General features: G+C 42.2%; 3 protein-coding genes across 4 annotated transcripts in view; 2 read left to right on the forward strand and 1 right to left on the reverse strand.

Annotated features, from left to right (window-relative positions):
• On the forward strand, positions 1-13,160 carry arhgef38 (Rho guanine nucleotide exchange factor (GEF) 38). Of its 2 annotated transcripts, XM_069665689.1 has the most exons (14): positions 1-318; positions 5,152-5,339; positions 5,451-5,568; positions 5,673-5,820; positions 5,956-5,973; positions 6,130-6,329; positions 7,203-7,336; positions 7,559-7,663; positions 7,755-7,874; positions 8,576-8,947; positions 9,042-9,179; positions 9,637-9,838; positions 10,792-11,081; positions 12,495-13,160. In XM_069665689.1, the coding sequence occupies exons 1-14, from the start codon at positions 108-110 to the stop codon at positions 12,675-12,677; spliced, it is 2,427 nt and encodes an 808-aa protein (XP_069521790.1). In that variant the 5' UTR covers positions 1-107; the 3' UTR covers positions 12,678-13,160. The 2 variants fall into 2 exon arrangements, with proteins under 2 accessions (XP_069521790.1, XP_069521791.1); XM_069665690.1 differs by lacking the exons at positions 5,956-5,973; positions 6,130-6,329; positions 7,203-7,336; ... (5 more) ...; positions 10,792-11,081; positions 12,495-13,160 and having other exon boundaries at positions 5,673-5,824.
• A 27-nt stretch (positions 13,161-13,187) lies between these two features.
• Positions 13,188-17,570, reverse strand: ints12 (integrator complex subunit 12). The gene is made up of 7 exons (XM_069666775.1): positions 17,473-17,570; positions 16,693-16,856; positions 16,388-16,546; positions 15,895-16,076; positions 15,554-15,713; positions 15,284-15,427; positions 13,188-13,978 (listed from the first exon to the last, which is right to left on the reverse strand). Exons 2-7 carry the CDS (start codon positions 16,846-16,848, stop codon positions 13,421-13,423), a joined length of 1,359 nt encoding a protein of 452 aa, XP_069522876.1. The 5' UTR covers positions 16,849-16,856; positions 17,473-17,570; the 3' UTR covers positions 13,188-13,420.
• A 311-nt stretch (positions 17,571-17,881) lies between these two features.
• gstcd (glutathione S-transferase, C-terminal domain containing) overlaps positions 17,882-24,537 on the forward strand; it is a 58,917-nt gene continuing 52,261 nt past the window's right edge. The window contains exons 1-4 of the mRNA XM_069666319.1: positions 17,882-17,963; positions 18,108-18,535; positions 19,063-19,521; positions 20,914-21,183. Coding sequence (XP_069522420.1) covers positions 18,116-18,535; positions 19,063-19,521; positions 20,914-21,183 — 1,149 coding nt within the window. The 5' untranslated portion in view covers positions 17,882-17,963; positions 18,108-18,115. The remainder of the gene's footprint in view (positions 17,964-18,107; positions 18,536-19,062; positions 19,522-20,913; positions 21,184-24,537) is intronic.

Consider the following 24,537-nt stretch of genomic DNA (forward strand, 5'->3'; position numbering starts at 1 on the left):
GCTCTCTCTCTCTCTCTCTGCTTCTCTCTCCCTCTTCCTGCCCCTCTCTCTTCCCCGTCTCTTCCCCTCGACTGGCCTGAAAGCACAAGAGAGCTGACGGCCTCGCCATGGATCCCAATGAGGCCTGCGGGAGTGAGAAGGAGAAAGAGAAGGAGAAAGTGATAAAGAGGAGGAACCGACCTGTGTTCCTGCGTTACCTGGAGAGGAGAAGGACGGACACTATTGTGGACGATGACACGGCCAAAGGCGACTTCAATCTGGGGACGCTGGTGAGGAGGAGTCAGTCTGACAAGACGGAGTACAGCGCTAAACTTAAAGGTATACCTGACATCTAATGACCTCCCCGGGGGGTCAAAACTATGGCAACAATCTATACACACGTGAGCCAACTCTCTCAACTCTTTACTTTGTAAACTTATTGATAACACACACGCTCAAGTAGCACTTTGCGATGGATCTGTCCACTATAGATGGACTGTCAGAGCAGAATGTCAGCCTCCAGGGCCAAAATTCAACACACACCACACACACAGAGTATGCACGGCTCTAAAGCTCTGGATACTGGGCACCTGTTGTGTTACTATGTGTTGAGCAGGAGATACTCCCACAGGGATGAAGCCACATATGCAAACTGTGCTCCAAACTCAGGCACAGAGGAGTGGCTTTACAAGTGTTCCAGACCGGGTGGTAAACAAGACCTGAACACTATGGAAGAGTCAATAATAACTCAGAGAGTATAGATGAAGACATGCCAGAGACTTGGTCTGGATTATATTGAACGTAACATTTAAATTTAGGGCAATTTTTAGCTTGACCCAGAATTTAAGAACAGACCGGAAGGAGAAAAAGAGCTAAAAAAAACAAATGAATCCCTCTGCATGTAGCCTCATCAATACTGCTGACTTAGTCTTTTCACAGACACACACACTCACATGTCCAAAACGCAGAAAAACTGGCCTTGCCTGTCCTGAGAGCGCCGTCAGTGACTGGGAATGCTGCACTTCAGGCAAAATGACTTACATCACTGTGTTAACAGAGGACTATTCAAGATCAGAGAAAGTATGAAGGATTTCCTGTGACACTTGTTTCTCTTCCTGTTAACATGACGCATAGATTGGCTAAAATAATAGTGGCACGTTGTTAAAATATAGTATGTAAAACCTACTTCTCACTTGGTTTTGTACTGATAAGAAGGCTTTCACACACACACACACACACACACACACAGTTGCCATATCAGCAGCTGCTCTGTTTACCTGAAATACAGACACTCTCTACTCCTTTGTACTTTCTGTTTTCTTGATCGACCTGCATCATGGCAGCCCTGGTTGTCAAAAAAACATTGGTGTGTTTTCAGTAAACCAAATCCACCCCCCCCTCCCGCCCTGTTCGACTTCAGCCTCACAGCTGACGAGCACCATTACATATTTACAGTGGTATTACCATTGCAAATATTGACAGAAACGATGACTTCACTTTAAGAGGAAGCATGTGAGCACTTCTCATCTGCTAGTCAGACAGGTTGGTCGAGGCCCGGAACCACGGCAACGTGACATCAATATGTGTAATTATTGACAGTGGATGTATAAAATAGTTCCGGCAATGATTTACCAAAGAAAAACTCACACAAAGGAGTAGTTATGAAGCAAATATAAATGGAACAAGTTACTTTGATGTGGCTTTTTATTGTTTTAGGACTAAACTCTTTTTTATTCTGTATATTTGTGGAACACTTCAAACCTTTCGATTACAGCATACTTTATCCTCACTTTCCTCAGTGATAAAATCCCATTGTGCACTTTGCTGTGTGGTAAAGTGTAACGTGTCATTTTTCTTCATGCCGATACCTGATACACCAGACTTTGTATTCTGTTCTGAGGCCGTCCACTGGATCACTTTCAGTGAGCTGCACAGTGAAAAGCCCTGTATCCACTTTCATGGGAACTCCTGTGCCGGCAACCATACCTCAGCAAACATAATGCCGGCCAATAGATAAGTCAGCACAGTTGGAGATTCGCTGCCCAGTCTTGATAGGCTATTATATGTTATATTACTTACACCACCATTAATGTCCCAGTGGGAAGGAATCCTTCAAGGCCAGTTTTGAGTGGGTTTACTTTCACACAAGTCAATGCTTTAAGAGGATCGTTTCGTCACTGCTCTGGTGAAGTGTTTGCACAGTGGCACAAAAACATTGGAGTATGAGGGGACGATGAATGAAAGGAGCTGCAACCAGGTTAAAATCAGAATACGCTTCGGTCTGAAGAGCCAACAAAATACCTCACCTCATTTTTCATAACGGTGATGTTTCTCACGGGTGGAGGTTTCCTGTGATTCTTGGGGTCTCTTTTCACTCTGAAAGACACACGACACTTCATGATACTGTTGAAACATGACTGTGATACTTTTTTACATAACATTTCCACTCGTGTTTGTGATGCACCTATGAGGAAAAATGTTGTTTCACAATGGAAATATAATTAAAAGGGATTTATTTGAAAGCTTCATTAGAATTAAACAACAGATGACCTTGTCTTTTTGAAGTATTATCCGGCATTGACAAGTTGATTAATACGTGCTGAAGGAAAAGGCTTAGGTTTGGCCTCAGGATGTGAGACACCTGTTCTTTCTGTGTTGTAGCCAAAGAAACTGAATTCAGATTTAAGTTGTAATTCGTCAACTTCTTCATGTACATTGATTATTCAAAGGAGATGAAAACTAAAGTCCGGATTAGAGTATAGCAGCTTCACTCGGACACCTGTACAATCATGCATTCCAGTCAAATGCAGTAATCCTTCAAAGTAATATTATATGATGTTTATAATGGTGTGTTTTAGGGATGCACGATATTGGATTTTTTGCAGATATCTGATATGACGATATTTTCCAACCCTTTCCGCCGATTTCAATACCGAAATATTGTTTTCCACCTAAATGCAGAGAACATTAAGTCTCCCCTGTAGTGGAATTGATATCATGCCTACTCTTATTGTAGTGGCCCACTGTCAGATGCAGAAATAACATAATACAGTGCTTTTTAAAATACACATGGCAATATAAGAAAACTACTTAAACTTAGGTTAGGTACAAAACGCCATATTTATTTGTATGTGACGCAGGGATGCAGCGATACATCGGCTGAATATCGGCCGTGTTGACGGACATAGGCCCATCTGCAAATAAGGTGGTATTTGCTGATGGCAGTAGCTGATGTTTTTATTATTTAACTGCTTTAATTGTGCAGTAAATTTAATTGTGACATGAAAGTATGTTTTAAGAGAGATTTTTATAAGGCCATGTAAGCACTGAAAAATGTTTGAACTATGACCAGGTGATTCTAAAACAGGCTAAAGAGGCTTTTTTAGAGTTATTTTTTGAAAAAAGATCATTTTCATGTGAAAGAAGTTTAAATAAAAAGATGTATTGTGAATTTGGAAGATTGGATTCGTTGGATTCAAAGTGTGAGAGTGTAATTTTTATAATTAAAGTTAATTATGGCCCCTTAATCAGACGAGGGCATTCATAATTACAAAATTACAGTTATTGAAAAAACCATCAGTATAAAATGTGTTGTTTTAAACATCAGTATCCCTAATGTAACATTTTACTTTATTTTTTTAGGCAATCATCAAGCATTTAGGCGTAATTAAAGGAGTGTTTTATCGGGGGAAAATATCAGCAGAAAATATCGGCAGAAAAATGACATATCTATCGATGCCGATATGTCATTTTCAAGCCATAATCTGCAGATACCAATAATGTGCCGATAATATGGTGTATCCCTCGTGTGTTTGTTCTGAGATTTTCAGAAGCGAATTTTCTCCTCTTCAGGTGTTAATTGAATTCTTGTAACTTAGGTAAAAAAAAAAAGGAAAAAGTAAGATGTAAATGTAAGCAGTGTTGCACAGCAGATTGTGATCTGATCTGTTGCAAAGTCAGCCATGTGTGAACACAATCTGCACAGTGTTCGCATTCATGAGAAAGTACAGCAGACTGGCTGGAAACACAAGACCCAGTGTGCTCAGCCTCAGCAACAGACAGCTAACAGTTACTGTAACCTTTGCCTTTCTGTGGTGGCATTTGAAGACACTCCTGTTGCCCCCAATGAAACACATAATGATTTTGTTTAAAAAAAATGGTACACCGAACTTTTGCCTCCAAATATTAAGATCTTGCTAAAACCAAAAATTCAAGTATGTCTTGTATTGTTCTGTAAATGGTGTCTTACGTTAAACTAAATATGCTATAAAGAATGCTGTGGTCTGAACACTTAGACTTAGCTGAACTTAATAATCTTGTTTACATACTGTGTCTGTGTATGTAGGGGGGTTAAATAAGGCCGGGTGTGGCCACTTAGTCTGTACGTGAATGTATAAGAGTGTGTTTGTGATGTTGCATATGTGTCTGTTTATCATGTGTGCACCCCCTCCCTTTAACACACACACACACACACACCAGAGACACACTCCCAGTCTGAGCAGATGGAATGCCTGAGCACGCTGAAGCATTACATCAGCGGCACGATTAGTTCCGTAACCTGACACGGGCCTCGCAGCCCTCTGTCTCCCTCCCTTCATCACCCCCACCCTCCTCCCTCCAGAGAAGGAAGTGGTGTGTAGCGTCGATTAGGCGGCGAGGAAGCATCCCTCTTCCCTGAACAGACACTCCTGCCTGCCATGCAAAGCACAGAGCAGCCACAGACTGATTAGGCAGCAGTGCAATAAAAAAAGAGAAGCGAGCCTGACTGGCATGTTAAGTGAGGCCTTTTGGCGCTCGAGTCAAAATAATTAGATCACCATGAAATACGGTGATCTAAATGGCTGCTCGGGCGTCAAGCGGATATGTTAGGAGAGATGTAGGTTTTTCCCAAGCATGCACAGCCCACAGGGTCGGGATTTTTAACAGCATTTATGAAAATGCACGTGTCACAGATGGGTTTTAATCCAGGCGGAAACATATTTTGAAATTGCAGATTTACAGTAAATGTAGGCGCTCTCAAATCATCATCAATTTCCTATTTCCTTGTATGACCTCTATGACTCATGAGGCGTATGAGAAGGAGCTGTGATTGCTGCAGAGTTAGAGTAAATGACCGGCCACCTAAAGATGATGTTTATCTTATAATAATTTTATTATGTTGTCTTTTCCCAGAGAAAATGACACCACACAACCTGTCCACACCCCCGCCCTCGCCAGCACTGGACCCAGAGGAGATCCGTGTAAGGAAAATGAGCCGCAGGGCAAAGGTCATTCAGGAGCTCGTGCAGACTGAAAAGGACTACCTCACAGACCTGGAGCTGTGCATCAGAGAGGTGGTCCAGCCTCTACGAAACGTTCAGGTAGATGCTCTGCAGGATCCACAATAAAGATTCTGGCTTACTGATATTGTACGCCAGCTGATTTTGCATCCAAAGAGTCACATCCATAAGTATATCCTTACTTTCTGATAGGCTGTGGATGTCGACAGGATGTTCACCAACATGGAGACGGTCTGTGAGGTATCGGCAGCTCTCCTTCACAGACTGTATGAGGCCAGGGCTGACCCTGATCCAGAAGCAGTAGTCATAGGTAAAGCTACTTTCACTCTTGAACGCCTGATTTTATTATAGGTTGAGTTTAACTGCTGTGGTTAATTTCTTACTAAAGAGTTCATGTCTTATTTTTCTGTATAGGAGACGTATTCATTCAGGCGAAGGCAGCTTTAGAAGATGTATATAAGATTTACTGTTACCATCATGATGATGCCAACACGTCTCTCAAGTCGTACGAGAAAGAGGAAGAAATAAAGCAACATTTCACCACCTGTGTATTAGCTCTGAAGTAAGTCAGGTCACTTCCCTCTAAATATTATTTAAATTATTTGTAACTTGCAACTTCCCTCATATTCTAAATGTTACATGTTACTGGATATTGTCATGGCTGTAACTGTGTTTCTTTTTTCTCTTGTAATTACAGGAAAATCTATGACCAAGAGTAAGTGCCCTTTAATGAGAAATGTATACTGAATTCAATATTAAATACACTGTTATATACATTTTGATTACTATGTTGAATTTAAAGTTCTGTTCATGTTTTTTTGAATGTTTGGATAAGTCAGGGTTATTTACGTTGTTATATTTTGTTGCACAGAGGGAAACCAAACTTGCTGGACATGGGTTCTCTAATCATCAAACCGGTCCAGAGGATCATGAAGTACCCGTTGCTGCTTCGGGAGCTGTGGCAGGCCACACCTGAGAACCACCCTGACTACCTGCCACTGCAGGAGGCCTACACTGCTGCCAGGATCATCAATGTCAACATCAATGAGTTCAAGAGGCGCAAGGATATAGGTGAGTTTCCATTTGCACTGATAAACAGTAGCAGCGACAGGGAATGGCATTTCTGGGAGCTGTATGAAATACTAAATTACTTAAACAAAATTACTACAGAACAGTTTGAATTGTCCCAGGTTTATGATTGAAATGCATGCTACTATATTAGTATGTTCAGGACTATTAAACTCCAAATCAAAGTCATCACAAAATACATCTGTAGATAAACAAATTACTTAAGCTGTGACTGATCTGTGACAACATGATAACGCAGATTCATCTCACATTACTATAGAAGCAGCACTACACAACTCCTGCTAGCTAGCAGCTGCCTCAAGCGTTAGCTTACATTAGCCCGGGTTACACAGCACATAACAGAAGTAGCTAACTTTCAGCTAACGACTTCTACTTACAGTTTTATTGCAGCTCATTCAGACAGTCCTCTTCTTAACAGTCGTCCTCATAGTCGTTATTATCCTCCATGTGTGGCAACATGAGGGCTCCACTATGTTAGCATCCACGTTAGCATTCGTCCACGACATCACCCACTCTTCTCTGTTACTTATGCGGTCCATAATCAGCTGCTTAGCATGAATTTATTGTATTTTACCAAGTGGATTTAATACTTTTAGTAACTCCTAGGCAAGAAAGTGTTCGAGTAATGTATGTTTATGGCACACCCAGTGATATTAACCCACCAATTCAATATAGTATTACAACAAGCGGCGAAGGTCAAAGTTAATCATTACTCTTATTCCTGAAATAGTTTACATAAAAAAATTACCGGGGTCTTACCTGTGTACAAAACAGGTTAATAGTATATTATCTTCTATGCAATCTTGGCAATATTGATTAAAAAAATAACTTTTCTATATTTCTCTTCACTCTTAGTTATGAAGTATAAGCGGTTGGAAGATGAAGGCACATTGAGGGGAAAACTGAATAAGTTCAACTTTCACTCTATCCGGAAGAAAGGAGACAGATTTGCTGGCTATCTCAAGATCCTCACTGGAGTTGAACCACAGGTAAAAAATAAATAAATAAATAGTAGTATACAAAAAGAAAGCATGTGTTCACTCAAATCTTACTGATATTGCAATAAAAGAAGAGGCTTGTGAACTTAGCATACCTTTTTATGGCTTATTGTAAGAATTTTTGCTTTCATCTAGCTGTTAGTGGTCTTTGCAAATTGAAATTTGTATTAAGCTACTATTTAGGTAATAAATGTAAACTCTTTTTTTCTGTAGGTGAGAGATGAAGTATTTGACAGAGAGGAGAAGCTGTTCAGGAGTCTGGAGAAGGCTGTGAGGCAGATGGTCAAGAACGTTCAATGTTACCTGCAGCACATACAGGTTGGTAGGCCTACATGTTAGTGTTTCCTACTTTAATGCCTGTTTACGTGTGTATTCTCTAAACTTTTATATAACCTTTTTTCTTCTGCAGGACATGGTGTCTGTAGCTGTTCAGAACGTGCAGGACATGGAGAACATCATCAAGGATCTAAACAAAAATGGCACAAACGGCTCATCGCACCATAATGGAAATGATCCCTACAAGCACTTTGTGAGTGTGGCTGCTTTTACACCTCACACCAAAAATGTTTACGGTCGTTTAAGGGAATAATTTTACCTAACTGCCCACCTCTTTCTTTCCTCCCTGAATCTTCTGTATTTGTGTCTGTCCTTTGCTGTCCTGTTCCTACGTGACTTTCCATTCACCCTCCAGCTGTGAGTCATCTGTCGCTACCTGTTGTCTGTCCATTATATTAATCCTCTTATTCTCGTCTAACCTTCCTACGAGGTCCTTCAATAACTCTGCCTTTTCCTACCCTCTTCTCTCTGTGGATGCACTGTTGTCAACTGTGAGTTAATTACAACTCTGTGTCACAGCTTTCACTGCAACAAAGTCTGTCATGACTTTTCAAAATAAGTGTGGACACAGGCACGTTGGCGCCAAGAAAGGATTCTATTTCTCTGTCTCTGTTATCAAAACGTAAAAGGAAGGATTGAACAGATAGATGCTTGCAGGAAACAACATTTTTACCAAAGAAAATTTGCTCCACACTTCGATAGTAGATCACTGAAGAAAATGTTGTGTTCAAACTGTAGCATGTTTTCAGTTTGTCTGTATTCGAGGTATTATTAAGGCCTACTTTGGTATTTTCCCTGCACAATATAAACAACACATTTAATACATCAAAAATAATTTAAAACGTCCTATAAAACTCACAAAATGTCTCTTTTCTTCCTCCACAATTGCTTTAGAAAAACAGTATGGAGCGCCTGGTCCTCGCCCCCCTCCTCTCCCTGCAGGGCATGTTCACGGCCCCACAGAAGCTCATCCAGAAGCGTTATGACAAATTGCTGGATTACTGCAGTCGCCTGGAGCGCTCTTCCTTCTCATCATCGTCCTCGTCATCCACCTCTGCCTCCTCTCCTTCCCTGGTGTCAGAAGACCCGCCTGGTCCCGCCAGGAGGGACTACGAAGCTCTCAACGCCCTGCTGGTGGAGGAGTTGCAGAGGTTCAACATGGCGGCCTATACTATCCTGACCAACTGTGTGGTGTACCTAGTGGCTCTGCTCAGGCAGCTGATGGATAAAATATTAGTTGGTGCCCCTTCCGTACAGCAGCTACCAGTGAGGATCCAAGACATGAATAATATTATTAGACACAAGTTATTTTTAGTCCATTTGATATTGAAACTAAGATGTTCTATTTTTGTCTTTCCAGGCTCCTCTGTCAAACATTGCAGAAGTGCAGAACAGTATCATGGAGGAGCTGAACAACCTGGCTTTTGTCAAGGATAACGCGCAGAAGCTAATGGAGCGAAAAGTCAGCTTTGAAAGGCAACGAGACAAGAAAACAACGGTAAGAATATTGAATAATTATGTCAAATCTAGTGACTAAAATGCAGACTATAGCCTGCAATCTGTGCTTTTTAGATTTCCACATATCTCTCTGAATCTTTTTTTTTTTTTTTTACCATTTCCAAGCCGTAAATGAGCGGCTACGAGTCTTATCAAAGGCAGACACGTAGAGCAGTTCTTAGCTGTGATTAACTGGGGCACTTGGCAACCCAAAGCTGCACCAGGTATCAATCCCCTCAGGGTTATACTGTATATCTAAATGTGTGTGCATGTGTACACATATGCATACACAACTGTACATGCATGAGAGTGTGCTTGGGCCTGGACATGTTAGTTTATATAATTAAAGCTCCTACCCCCGGGAGATTTTTACCCTTCACCCTCTCTGGAATAACCCACACACCAGACCGTCTTTAAACAATTAAATCATCTTACTTTTGTGCTGTGCCCTCCTCCAGATGCCAGAGGTGCAGCATCAAACCGAGGAGCAGCGCGCCCGGCTGCTAGCCGAACACCCACTGAACCGTCTGTACCAGCTGAAGAGGAAGTGTAACGGCTGCCAGGAGCAGGACCTCAGCCTGCTGGAGGGGGAGCTGGTGGCCTTACTGGAGGATACGGACCCGCTGGGCAGCAGCAGCCGCTGGCTGGTTCACACTGGAGGCAAGTGTATGTGTGTGTGTGTGTGGACCTTCTAGGCAGAGCTAGCTCTCGGTGCATTCTGTTATTAAGACATACAAGGTGAATTAAGTTATCACACTAAATCATCTGCAGGTGTAGCTCTCCTTTTATACACATTCCTCTGTGAATACACCTGCATCTGTTACACGACTGAGGCTGTGTAGACACACCAAACTTTACTTTCCGACATCGACAAGTCAGCAAACAAGAATCGGTCCCATGAGCTCCTGTGATGTCATGGTTGCTGGTACCTCGTCTCCTGCCTCTGGAGATGGTTGCCTCACAACAGGGCCAACATAGCTTGTCTCCTTCCCCCCTCTACGTCTCGCAGAGGAACCTGAGAACCCGATGTCTTGTTTGGAACAAACCGCTGCACGCTGTAAGCAGTGTTACTTAGAGTTCAAAGCTTCTCCCTATGGGTATTCGGAAACAAGGACGTAGAGATGCCGCTTGCTTGCACACCTCTCTGTACTCTGCAATAACAAGTTCTTTTTTTAAGAGCTCTAGAAAAAAAGGAGTGTGTGTGTGTGTTTCTTGGTGCCGAGCACATTCTTCACAGACTTGTCTTTTCCTCTGGGATTACAAGCATTCCCAGGAAGTTGTTGTTCATTCTTCCAGTATCAACACCATGAATATGCTTGGCTCATATATACACATTCCTTAATTCACTCAGATGGCTTTAAGATTGGGCAAGCAAGTGTTTGGGCTTATGCTTTCAGTCCTATAATGTAAGACATACAGTCCCATATACTGAATGCATATTTTCCTGCAGAATAACGCCTATGTTTCCCAAATGTATGGCCATTAAGATAGAAAGTAATGCACGCTCAAAACCTGTGACATACATAAAAAATATGCATGGCTAGATTACCCAACAGGAAATTGACCAAGAGGCCATGCATCCTTACAAACTGTCCCTTTATACCCATGTTTAGGCACACAGGGCTACGTCTACTCCACCTTCCTGAAGCAGTACAACCCTCTGAGGGACTCCATGCGGGCAGGCCAGATGGTCAAAGAGCAGCAACAGCAGCAGCAGCAGCAGCCTGCCATGGCCGATGAGGACTTTGACGACATCAGCCTGTTTGTGTCGGGCAGCGGCAACAGCAGCCTGCGCAGCTTCAACCTCAACACCACCGACAGCGGCTCCATCCTCTCTGGACTGCAGGGAGAGCCAGAGAGCCTCGAAAGCCTGGAGGAATCAGTTGACGGGGACGTTCAGCAGGTGTGTGTGGTAACATGACTGTGATCTTCAAAACTGTTCATGCACCATATGGATCATGTTAATATATGCAGTGTTGAGGACTGCAGGGACTGCGGAGGAGAAAGTAGAAAAAATCGCTGTTCAGCCCAGTGTAGTTTTAGTTTACAGCTTTAGAACAGTTAAGGTCAAAAGGACTGTGTGCATGTGCACAAGTGCAAAGAACACTTTAAAGGGGGGTATTATGCAAATTTCAAGCTTCATATTTCACACTGTGATACCTGTGTAGTAGCTTAGCATAATTTAGAGTTAAAAAAACTCTCACACTGGTGCTCTGTGCAGGCCCTCATACAGCCTATGCCTGAAACGACTCAAATCCGTTCTGTCCCTTTAAGAAACCTTGTCCCTACAAGCCCACTTTCTTCTGATTGGCCAGCTCTCTGAGGCCTGCTGAGGCTGCACTTTGTGACGTCACAAAGTGCAGCGTGTAGAAAGAACTGTGTGAAACCTGGCATCCACAGCAGCCTGCAGACTGAGCTGAGAAGCCTGGGGATTACTCCAACATACTTTTACCTACAGATCTGAAACTTAAGCCACGTTTAGTCTGAACGTCCAACATTGTAACAATATATATATATACATATATACATATATATATACACAGTATGTCTTAAAATGTGAATCAGCATAATACCCCCCCCTTTAAAATGAACCAAGCATTAGCAGAAATTTGAAAAATGTGACAAAAGTGCAAACTAACAAACTACACACCAATAATTACAATTAAATACAGCTCATCAAGCACTGCAACTTTAACAGTGCCTCCTCCCATGAGACCCCCCCTGTAAAACACGAGGGTTGTCATTGAAGAGGGCCAGTAAAACTAAGGTGTGCAGTTATATAAAACGGATGAGCAGAAACTCTGCTGTTACAGCAATCTCCACAGATTTAAAGTGTCTCTGTCTAGCTTGCTTTCCAATTAAACAGGGTTAATAGCATCACAAGGTAACAATGCTGTCAGGCAGGCTTCAACACTCCTGGTCTTCCTTGCGGCCATGACGTAGTCTGCTATGACCACAAAGCATGGCTCTGATCTACATTATTAAAGGACAGTTATTGGTCTTAAAATGTAAGAGTTTGGCAAGGGTCAATAGATTGTCAACAATGAAAATGGTGACGTTCTGTCCATTTGAAAAGCTAATGGACAGTGCCACCTGCTGGATTAACATATATAGATACAGTATGATGCATGATGTCAGTGTAAGTTTTCAGTTTGCTTTTGTGGAGAAAAGACACAGGTCTTAATCGTCAGCTGGACCAAAGAGTCTTTTTTGGTTTATGTAATCATGCAAAAATCAACAGATTATTGCTGCTATCCAATTTTCACAAAGTTGTCATTGCCCCTGATTACATCTAAACTTGTGTCTCTTTCCACAGTTCTATGCTGTATATGCGTTTCAAGCACGCTGTGACCAGGAGCTGACCTTGCAGGAGTACCAGCATGTCCGCATCCTTAAATTTTCGGACCTGGGAGGCAATAAGGACTGGTGGTTAGCCGAGGCTAACGGACAGAAGGGATACGTCCCTGCCAACTACCTTGGCAGGATGTCCTATGCATAAATATTTAAGTGTAGGATATCCAGAGCACCCAAACCCACCCTGTGACATATCAAACAAACCTGCTAACCCTTTAATAAGCAATTGAAGTAATTCTGACTGTAACTTGTGACATTTCTACTTTATGAAAGTCAAACTTGCAGTAGGTATATATAAATGTTGTTAAGATGTCTCATACCAGAAGTGTTGGAATGATACCCCACCAGCTCACCACTGGGACCAATAACAAATGATGAATAATAATAATGGTAGGAAAATACAGGGCACTGTGTTGAGCACTTTTTGTACTTCAGTGTTGTTAAATTTATATTGATAATGACGTGATGTCTTGATGAAGTTCATTTTATATGTGAAGTGATTTACAGATGAAGCAAATGTTATATGTGAAGTGATTAAAACATGAAGTATATATGTTTTATGTAAATGTGAAATGAAGAAATATATGTCATTTATATTTGAACAATTCTGTCGAGAATAAACTAGTAATCCAGACTCTATTCTCAATTTGTCCTGCGATGTATATTGACTTATATTCAGTAACACACTGCCACTTTCTAAGAAGAGGAGATTTAATGATGTTTGTTGATAAAAAGTGACAGTCACTCTTCACAGGTAAGATTCGTTAGGACAGAACGAGGCACGGAGTCCAGCAGCATGTACATAAAGTAAGATTCAAGTATTTAACAGAACGGTGTTACAGATGCTCTTGTACTACAAACATAATGCTCTGGCACTACTTCCACTACTCATTTCTTCAGTTTCTTCTGCGCTGCTTTCTTCTTCACCAGTTGTAACCGTTTCATGGCGTTCAGCTGGGACTCCTGAGATGTTGGTGCTTTGTCCCCCGGTGCACTTTTTGACCCGTTCCCATTGTTCCCGTTACCTCCCCCGTTATTGCCACCGTTCCCACTTGCCTGTGAACCGCTTGGGGAGCCGGCCCCTGAAGACCCAGACCCTTTCCCTTGGTTTTCCCCGCTTGCTGAACGGTTCAGCGGCTGCTTGCCCAGAGTCAGCGGCGGTGGAGGTTTCAGAGGCACCTGGCTAGAGCCGTTTCCGTTGCCGCTCCCAGGTGGCTTTGCACCCCCAAGTCCGGACTTGGCTCCTGCCAGCCCTGACAGACCGACAGGTTTCTGACCGGAGGGAGCTGCCAGGGTCTTGTGGCTTCCGCTCTGGCCCGAGGAGCCAAGTTTGGAGGTGGCAGGAAGAGACGGGCTCGTCTTAGCGCCGAATGCAGCCCAGCCTGTAAGAACACTTCCTGAAGAAGAGGAGTTGCTGCTGGTCGGATTGGCTGACGTTGTGGAGGCCTGAAATGATAAACACCACAATTATCAAAATGCTTCACAGATTCAACAAAATTGGAGAAAGTGCTTTTACTTTTGTTTAATGACTGAGACCATAAGAAGGTAATTTTTTGGGCTTTACCTGACTCAATGATTAAAGTAATAATTTAGCTTTATTATACTCCTCTGTACTACTACTTGAGTTTATATATAACCAAGAAATATGTTCTACAACCACCAAAAAAGAGGCTTCACCTTTTTGCCTTTATCAGAATGTGTCAGAACATTTAGAAGTGAAGCCAGAAGGACAAACAGTTTGAAATACATATAAAAAATAAAAATTAAAAGGGGCGCCGGTTTAGCTCGGCAGTTAAATTGCGTGTCCCATGTACTGAGGCTACAGTCCTCAATGCTGCAGCCCCGAGCTCGACCCTTTGCGGTGAGTTATCCCCACTCTCTCTTCCACTGTTTCTGACACTATCCACTGTCCTCTCTGAATAAAGGCAAAAAAAGCTATCCCACAGAACGCACTGGGAGCGGAGCAAGGCATGAACAACTACCAGCAAACAAATGCTAGTCAGAACACCAAAGGTGTATTACTCTACAGAAAATAGTGCCTAAAAATGTACTGTTTATTCATGTTTGAGTAACTTCTTCTAAAAACTATAGTGTCTTGCTGTTATAGGAACTTACTTAACCGGTTCACAAGAAAGTTATCATACATTTGTGACCTGCTTCTTTAGTAGCAGGGGCAAGGTTAGTTGCAAAGTGTCTCACATCACTTTGTAGTAGAACAAATACACACTTATTAAGATCTGTCAACCAGTAGATTTGAATATAAGCTAGAAAATCTCAACTTACTTACTCGTGTAATACTTTTAAAGAAAACCCCCACTCTTACTATAATTAACATAATCAAACACGCTATAGTTCATCTTTGCTGTCAAAGTGACTTTTTTGTGAACTCCGAGAAGTACCCTGAAAAGTTTGAAACATATTCCCTCTGGAGAAATGTTACTGTACCGGAACACTGGCAAAGCAGCAGAAGTCAGTGGTCTGATGCTAAAAAATAAAGGTATTCTTTCTCTGCAGGGACTTGTGGAGACTGCTGTTTTATAGCAGTTTTACCAATTGACAGCTATTGCTCTTCTCTCACTTGCTACCAGTAATGACTCAGCAACACAGAATCTGAGTTTATGCTTGACTTCAGGGTGACTCCAGAGTACATACTCAAAAAGTTTCAAAAATGCTTCTTAATGTATATGTACAATCACCTCCCTCTGTAAATGATAACTGGCCTACAGTCTGCAGTTATTAGTGGACACATACCTTCACTTCTGCTCTTTTGAAGGCTTGGAAGGTGCTGGCTGTGTCAGGCTTAGATTTAAGCTCTGTCTTTTTCACCAGTGTGTCTTTTACAACCGGTGCTGATGATGCAGAAGCAGGGGATGGTTTCTGTGCAGGCTTCTGGGCCTGGTGGACACACAAATAAAACGTTATCTTTTTACACAGACAATTTCAGTAAACTATTAAAATGCATCGTCATGTAATCAATGAAGATGGCCTAAAGAGTGCTGGAATATGACTTATTTTCCTCACCATACGTTTCATTTGCCTGGTGCAGCGGGCACAGTACCACACCAGCCGTGGATCATTGACTTCTTTGTCTGTCACTTGGGGCTTGTGACAGTCCTGGTGGTACAGATTATGACACTCCTGGCACTCAACCAACTGGTTTCCCATGGTCACTGTCATTTGTCTGAGGCAATGAAAAACACCACAGCAGAGTCAGCATGTGAATAGTAATGCATACTGAGTAATTGTCCAAGTTTAGCATTCTATTCTCAAAGATAAAGTGGAACGAAAAGTAATAACTACACAAAAATGCATATTAATGTCCTGAAGCTCATTAAGCTGATTTGCTGATAATTAAGATATACCTGCAAACAACACAAGCCAGGCCCATTTCCATGGCGAAGTCATCAGCATTGGTCTCATCGTTGTCGTTGCTGTTTGGCAAAAGGTCTTTGCTCATCTGAACGGTAATTGGAGAAGAACGGTTTTCCTGTTTTTCCAAACGAGGCTTTTTGGGAGGGTCCACATCGCCCAAGTCAACCCTGACCTGTTTGAGGGTGAGACAGGAAATGGGTTCTTAGGGTGATATGTGTTGACATCAGTGCCATGAGTAACACTGTCAAGTTGTATCCCCTTTGTTCATTATAATGATGTGCTATATCGAGTGATGCAAGTGTTTCCTTCCCAAAGTGAGGCTTGAAAAATGCATTTTTTAATGAGGCTTTGACCATATTTTCTGCAGTAGGATGGCAGTGGATATTTGGCTCAACTAGTCAAAATGGTCAGAATTTTGCTTTAAAAACTTTCTGAGCACAAGACTAAATTAATTCTGATTAAAAACATACATCTATTCCATACCTTCTCAGAGGGTCTCTTCTCCACCTCTTTCTTGCTCTTTTCTGAGCTGGATTTGCTGCTGCCACTGCTGCTGCTGGAGGAGGAGGAACTTGAGGAGGACTTGGAGTCCTGTTTACTTAAGCTCAATTTTGACACAGACCCCTTTGACACCTCTATATCCTGAGGATACACAATGATAACAAAAATTTAGTTTAGAAACATTTAGTCACATTTATTAAACAACAATGAACATTAATTGAACAGTGAGCAGTAATGAGGAACAGTGTAAATAAAAACAATGTTCGTATAAGCGATAAACTGCTTACTTTTTGAAATGAACGGTAAGATGAGTCACTTCCTCTGGCTAGTGACTCGTCTAGTAAAGCTCTCAGCTTCTCAGCCGAGTCTTTATTTTTGGAGTGCAAGTAACTCAGCCCCTTCAGGAAGATGGGATCCAACTCCAGACTGACAGGTCCAGCCATGGCTTAAACTGGGAATTATAAAATAATGTCAACTTTTTAAGCTTCATTTTTTAAACAAACTTAAACAATTACCACTCCTTTAGTCAAGTTAAGTTACACAAATTATTGTTTTTTGAAAAGTAAAAAGAAAAAACAAAAGCTATAGCTACCTTACAGACAATGCAATGTAAACATAGACTTACATTTGACTTGGCAGAGAGCTTCAGGATTAAATGCAGACAAAAGTACAGTAAAAAATTAAATTGTATTTTTTGTCTATCAGTTTGTTTCTCACTACTAACCATTAACCAATAATTCTGATAACATTTAAACATAAATGTGCCATGTCATTATTTTTTCATGGGAATTTGATATGATGTTGATAGGTGCGATTGCCAAAACTAAACTGCACCTCTGTGTTGAATCCTAAAATGTCCTTATTGCCCTGATTCTGTCACTTGAGTTTAACATGAAGAAATACACGCACTAACATTCAGTTAATGTGGTTTCTATGTGACGTTATCAGTCCGGACCAGAAAAAGAGAGCACTGTAATAGCAGCAAAGCAGCTAAAGTTACATTTCCCGTCATCTGCCAGTTAAAAAACCTAGTTCACAGATGTATATTTTTAGCTGAATTACGTTACCTCAAATTCTGCAACTGATAAAAGCCGGCCTGTGAAACGGATAATGTCGTTTTGTTGAGCAATTAACGGTTGAACGACAGTTCCTACATCAGAAGCCAACAGCCGGGCCGGACGCTTTCATTTCCTCTTGTGCAACGGTTAAATGTGTCCGGAATCTACAGATACGGAACCTGTGTGGGCACGTATTAATATATGAAAAATTAAACAATATCATAATAGACTGCATCTAATTTCAGATCGCATGTATTACATAGGATTATTTGATTATTTGATTATTTGGATTATTTGATATTTAAAATTGATCTTGCGTTTTAAAAAAACATTTCCATCACAGTATTGTCAAGTTTTAAAAGCAGACAAATGATGGCGCTGTGGGGCTATCCTAGTTTGCACTAGGGAAGAAGAAGTAGCACTATGTCAGGAAGCGTGTACCATAACAACGTGGTTTTATTGGAATTGCCGGTGTGTATGTCCTCATCAACAAAGTTCTTGTAAGTATCAATTAGTGGCATTTAATGCGCCGCAAACGGAATGACATGTCAGCTAACACGGTCTTGCTGCCATGCTTAAAGAGACACCTGAACACATTTCAAAAGCTACTTTGTTGTTAACCTCCCTCTGTTTTTACTCCACAGTATTTACAATGAAAGGGAAGGAGGAAAAGCATCAGCACCCGTCCCTCTATCTGGAAGTGTGTTTCCAAAATGAGGAACTGCGTCTGCCGCTGCACACCTCCATCGCCCTCTTTCTCCTGTCCTACTGCGAGTGCAAGTCTTTCAAAGTTTTTCTGGTCTTCACCAAACCTGCCAGCAGCTCCCAGTCACTGCAGAGCCAGCTACCAGAGTCTTTGGATGTGTCTGACATTCAGTTGGAGGATCTGCCCCAGCTGGTGAGGGGCTGTCGTCTCCCTGCTGTGTTGGATGAGACTGGAAGACTCTGCAGGGCAGGACTGGCGGTGGTGCTGAGACATATCATCAACAAAACATTAGAGGCTGACCCATCTAGAAACGATGTGCTGGCGCTGCTGGGATTCAAGAAGACCTGTCTGAAGGCTTGTGCTGAGGTTAGTGGCAAAGTAAAACAATGAAAAAGAATGTGCCTTAATGATTCACTGGTGTTAGCAAGGTGCAGGGAGAGGGCTGCTGTAAAGGCTTTCAACTTCAGCAACACTTAGTTGTAACATTTGGAATAAGTTCAGTGTGTGACTTTTGCATGTCAGCTTGTGGCATTTATCAGGTCACAGGAGGTTTGACCTTTTAACTGGTGCCAATATCCAGTCAGTATTGCTGCTGTGAATCCTGATTGCTTAAATATTGATTTACTATAAATTTGAACACAATTCTCCTCCACATCTCATTGAAACTTGGTGCTGTAGATGGGATAGGATGCTATTCATACTGACATAGAATCACAGTATAGTTTTTAGTGTACACAGTATCATAATTCCATTGCAATTGCCATATGTTAAAAGCATATTATTTCAGGGTTTCCATAATGTTTTGAAAATAAACTGATGCTCATGTGTGAGAAAAGAAAAAAGGTTCAGTTTTCTGTATTTTACCGCAAAACATTTTCTCTCCCCCCTCTCAGGTGAGCAAGTGGACCAGACTGTGTGAAATCGGCATCCCCTCTGCTGTTGAAGAACACCTCAAAAATCCCTCAAATCAACCCCAGCAGCTACCCCTCTCCATCCTTACCTTAGAGCGAAGGCTAGCAGAGCCCGTCAAAGTCCACAATGATGACAAAATACGAAGGCAGAAACTCCAAGAGCAGAGACAGAATGAAAGCAAAGAGCCCCCCGAGGGCCAAGGGAACCGAGACTCAGAGTCTGCACCTGGACCGTCACCTCAGGCCTGCGATGGATTAGAGCTCAGGGCGGCTCTGGCTAAGCTGTCTGTGGATTCAGTTCCCTCTTCCACCACCAGAGAGAACTCTGAGATCAGGAAAGTGAAGACGACAGAGCTGCCTCCGCTGGAGCATGTGTTTGCTGAAGGACTCTACTTCACTCTGACTGATGTGGTGCTGCTGCCATGCATCTATCAGTACTTGGTGAGGGCCTTGGTGTTAATGATTTATGTTTGAGTGTTGGCAGTTATGAATCCTTGTGGCAAAGGACCCTGCTCTTATTGCTGTCATGTAATTTGGATCCATGAATACACATCAAATGCTCATTTAAAGTGAGTCTCAATGCCTATATTTCCTGGAGACGCGATGCACTGACAAACTTTGACCTTCACTAAATTTACTGTAAGCAAAATACCCATTATGGCACCATGAGCGATCAAGTGTAGCCACGCACGGCATTGTCTCTCAACATAAACAGGGGCACACATGACTAAAGTTTGATGTCAGGTACCATTCAGGCGACAGTCGCCCTCTCACATGTATTTTTTAATGTCTTTATTATGATTACTTTTCATATTATGCGTGACGTACGGTTTTGACACCCCAGGTCAAGGTGAGCAGGCAGTATATCCAGCTCTTTTCACATCCACCCAGGCAGAAACTTGAGTTAAGGGGACTGGCTGCATCAGACTTGGCACAGGTTTTCTCAAAGGTGGTCTAGAGGCACCTGGCACTGAGTGATAACAGTGTAAAGGAGGGTTGCTATTCAAATGCAGCAGGTTGAAATGCATTTCAATGACTTTCCTCTTTGGGAACGTTTTTCTCCCTGCAACAGATTAAGACTTGCTGGGTTGTTATGTTGACCTCAATACTCTTAACTTCAGAAAAAAAAGAAATCTGACTTCAAAAGCTCATTTTTTGAATATTCATAACATATAATTATGCATTTTTTAGAAGTTAAGTTTGCAGCTGCAGTGAAAGTACCTGCAGAGGAGACGAGAGAGTACCACGCCTGCTTGCTTCTATGGTACATTGTTATTGATCAGGAATGCTGTACTGTCAGGCAGGGAAGTAGTCCCAACCTCCATTTCACCCTCCAGCCGTCACCAACTGTTCCTCGACTGTGGGAATGAACTTTAGTTCTCACAATGAGGCTTTTAGTAGTCAGCTGTGCACCAGTGGTTTCCAGTTTCACACTCAGCCTAGCGTGTCTCCTCTTAACGACCATCGCTGTCCGCGACACATACAGCTACGGCGGACCCTTCCCGCTGCACCCACTCGGCGTGCCGCAGAGTGCCCCCTTCCCCCTCTGTGTCTGTGCTCTTTATTCTGTCCTCCACACATAGTCGCACACAGTGGCAGCGCTCCTCTGATCATGTCTTTGTTTGCGTCTTTAACCCTGCACACCTGCCAACGCTGCTCTGATGTTTGTCATGCCTGGCCCCCCTCTCTTCTCTCTGTCTGCCAGTGTGATGAGTGAATTCTGGTGGAACCTGACAGCTCGCTCCACCGGAGGTGACAGGCCAGATGAGTCCCTTAATCAATATCTCATGTTTTTTAATTTTCCCTCTTTCATTTTTTCATTGTCTTTGATAGTGTTCCCTCCAAGCCAGCCCTTTAAGTTCTCTACATCAGCTGCCACACCTGCTGCGCTGGTACAGCCGTGTTCAAGAGGTTCCTGGGGTCCTCCGTGCAGCAAAGGCTTGTGGGATGGCTTTGTCCGCCCCTCAAGTCCCCACATCCAGCATCCCAGGACCGACAGCGGAAGACAACCCAACAAGTTTACTGGAGCAAGAAGAAGGCCAGGAGATGACCTCACAGCTTCCCTTTGTCGGAGGACCGAGGCCCACAATGACTAAACTTAAAGTAAATCATTACATTTCCTCACTTATCTCCCATCATGCTTTACTTCTCTGTGGTCTCCAAACATATTTGCTTTAACACACCGTAAATACAACAAACTCCACAGCACAGATAGCAGGTTTGTCAGCCTCAAACTGCTTGTTATCTGTTATCCCTGTAATTTCATGCACCCACTTTCTGCTGATTGTGCCTTTAAGAATGTAGCTCCAAGTCAAGGTTCTGGCTTCTGGCAGACGCTCCTAATTGTCGAACGTTTCTTCTTCTTTCTGCCAGTGCTTGAACGTAAAGTGCTTCCAGTCATGGAATTAACATTTTAAGTGGGAATGGTTGTTGGATGCTTGTCTGTTTACTTGATGTTCTTCTCACACAGGTTGTCTGTATGAAAATATATTCATCAAACAAGCCAAACCAACACATCGTTCTTAGAGGAATAACAGAATCTGTTTACAATAATAGTACTTCACTGCCCTCGGTGCATTATAAAATGCACAATTCAGTATTCTCAGCGGATCCTGTTGCCACTTACAAAGTGCAGACAGTGCACATTCAGCTTATCCCCATTTCAGGTGCAATAAAAAACATTGAATCCAGTCCAAAAGAAAACAAAGTTTTATTGCTACTTTTACAAGTAGTTTATAGTAATGGCTGAAATCGTAGTGTAAAGAGACAAGAAGGCACACAATACCTCCATAATGTGCCCATGCTGTTAAAATGTAGATCCCTTAGGATGCATTGGCAAGACACACATAGCTTTCTTAGCTTTATAGCGTAACAAATATCACCCGTGCACAATGTTTGAAGCAGCTTTTTCTGCGGGAGATAAAACAGGCCCAGCCGTGTTTAAGAGGAGAGTAACCTCTCATACTGAGCCTTCAGACTGTTCTCTTGGCCTTGTTGCTTTGCTTTCTCAGCAAAGATCTTTACTGTGATTTCCTGCTGGCAACGTGTCTGTAACAATGTGGTCTTAAAGTGACAGGAAGAGGACAGAGGGAGAGAGAGGGGTTGGGTGAGGCAGAGAGAGCTGGGTGGTCAGGATGGGGTGCGTCTTACACATGGCATGTTGACGGATGAAATTCATTTGGGCATAGATGTACTCAAATGACAGTTTTCATGGCAGGTTGAAATCAGACATTAAAAGTGGGAGGAATGTGTGCAGCAGACACACAAACACACACACGCACACACAATGGCCACCATTCTCTCGTTGCCTGGAGGGATTATAAGGATGGCTGCGTGTCGCCACCATCAAGTCTGCAGTGCAGCTGTTGTGTTGTCTCGGCCAATGTGCCTCAGTGTGTGTGTGTCTGTGTGTGTGTGTGTGCATATATCCTCATATATGACTGTGTGTGTGTCCCTTGGCAAGTACATGGAGACAGAGATCTGCCGTCTGACGTGGTGACACGCGATCCCTCACTGCTGCTAACCAGAGGCACCGGCTCATCTCGCTACACTGTCCACAATATGAATGGTTCATAAACTCGCCCTTATTCTCACTTCAGTTAGCACACACTGATGCATGCTGGTCAGACTGCCTGTGCATTAGTGTGCAATGAGCTGTAGAGGCACAACCCGTGATGCAAATGTAAACAAAGGGTAGCCTGACTAACAAATAAAGGTCTTGGACTGAGCCCCGGCTCCTATAACTCACATATTGATTGGCAGGCCTGTGGATGCAGTGGCTCACATTAGACAACAATACAAGACGATTAAATTGAAGTTGTACTACAGGGGGATGACCCAGAAAAGGTGGATTAGTGAGTTAGGAGCAATTGAATAGAAATTCAGGGAAATCTTGGATTTTCTTTCGGATAAAAAGGGTTCACAGGGAAGTCAGTGTTCCAGAAACGGGGATTACGTGAAGTGTCTGTGCTCCCTGTGGAAACGTAATCAACTGTATGGCTGCTTACTAAGTTACTGCTTTATCCTCAGCTGGCCGTATGGCTTTGAAAACTGCCTTCCTATTCGCCTAAACTGGTGTTACCTTCTATCTGTCAAAGTGAAACATGCAGCTTTCTCTAAAATAGTGCCCAAGCATTTCCTGTTTTATTTTCCTCTGGCCATTTGTGGGTGGCACTGTGGTGCGTCACCTTACAGTAAGAAGGTTCCTGGTTCAGATCGGTGTTTATTTTGGCATCTATTTAAGATTTAGTCTTCAGATGAAAACGCTTGTTCGTTTTAGTCACATTTTTACTTTTATAATTTTAGTATCGTTGAGTTGAGTTATAGTTTTTAGTCTAGTTTTAGTCGACGAACACTCCAAACATTTTAGTCATTACTTTTAGTCGAGCATTTAAGCCCCGTCTCGCCTCCTTAACAAAAAAAAAAACATACGTGTCGTCAGAGTTTTATTATCAATGATCTATTTTTAGCTCGTCAGCGTCTCGTCTTCGTCATGGAAAAAAAGATTGTTTGGCGAGCATTGCTTGGGTTCTCTCCAGGTACTCCGGCTTCCTCCCGCAGTCCACAGACATGTCCCTCAGGTTAATTGGTGACTCTAAATGACCTTTAGGTGTGTGAGCGTGATTGGTTAACCTTAACAGAATAATCAGTATAGATGATTGATGGATGTCCATTTGTAAATGTAAATCATTAATTATCAATTTCATCCAATTTGGCTGTCTCAAGGTTAGAACCAGTTCATTTATATAAGGATTAGGTGTACATTAATATAAATTGCTTGCATAGTACCTTAAATGCTAAGGTGTGCTCGTGTATTTTAATAGTATGTAACTTTCAGTGAATTTCATGACATCATTTTGTCCAAGGCTTGAGCCACATTGTAGCTTAGAGGAGCAGTGTAAGACTCGATCACTTGATTAGATTGATTTTGGCTTTTCACAACAAGTCCAGCCTCACACGGCCTGCATCCCGAAGTACCTCACACGTCTCACATCCAGGTCTCAGTTCAGTTCAGTGCACCGATTCTGTAACACGGTATATAAGTCTAGTTTTGACTCTACTGTTGTTTTGATGCTTTGATTAGTGATCTTCTTGTATTGGAGTGCATTCTGTTGTAGGAGTTTACAAGAGTTTTTTCCTGCTCAATTCATGTAAATGTATCAGACAAAATATGATGCTAGCTTTTTTTAAAGATATAATTTACTTTAGTGCAACAGCTCCGAGTTCAGCCATAGTGTGTCGCAGTAAACACACAAACAGTGTCAGCAAATAATGAAATATTGTCAGTATAATATAATAATAGCATTTATTGCAGGGCTGTTGTATTGCGATGAATTACATCATACAATGTGTTTAAAATCAAGTCATTCTATTCAGTTATTTACCTGTTACCTTGCTGCAGCTATGCTTAGGCAATGTGCTTTAATAGGAGGTATGCTGACAATAATTCTGTAATGT

This window comes from Semicossyphus pulcher, unplaced genomic scaffold (genome assembly GCF_022749685.1).
Source record: "Semicossyphus pulcher isolate SPU_LCO1_2020_fin unplaced genomic scaffold, fSemPul1.0.p SCAF_17, whole genome shotgun sequence".
Lineage (NCBI taxonomy): Eukaryota > Metazoa > Chordata > Actinopteri > Labriformes > Labridae > Semicossyphus > Semicossyphus pulcher.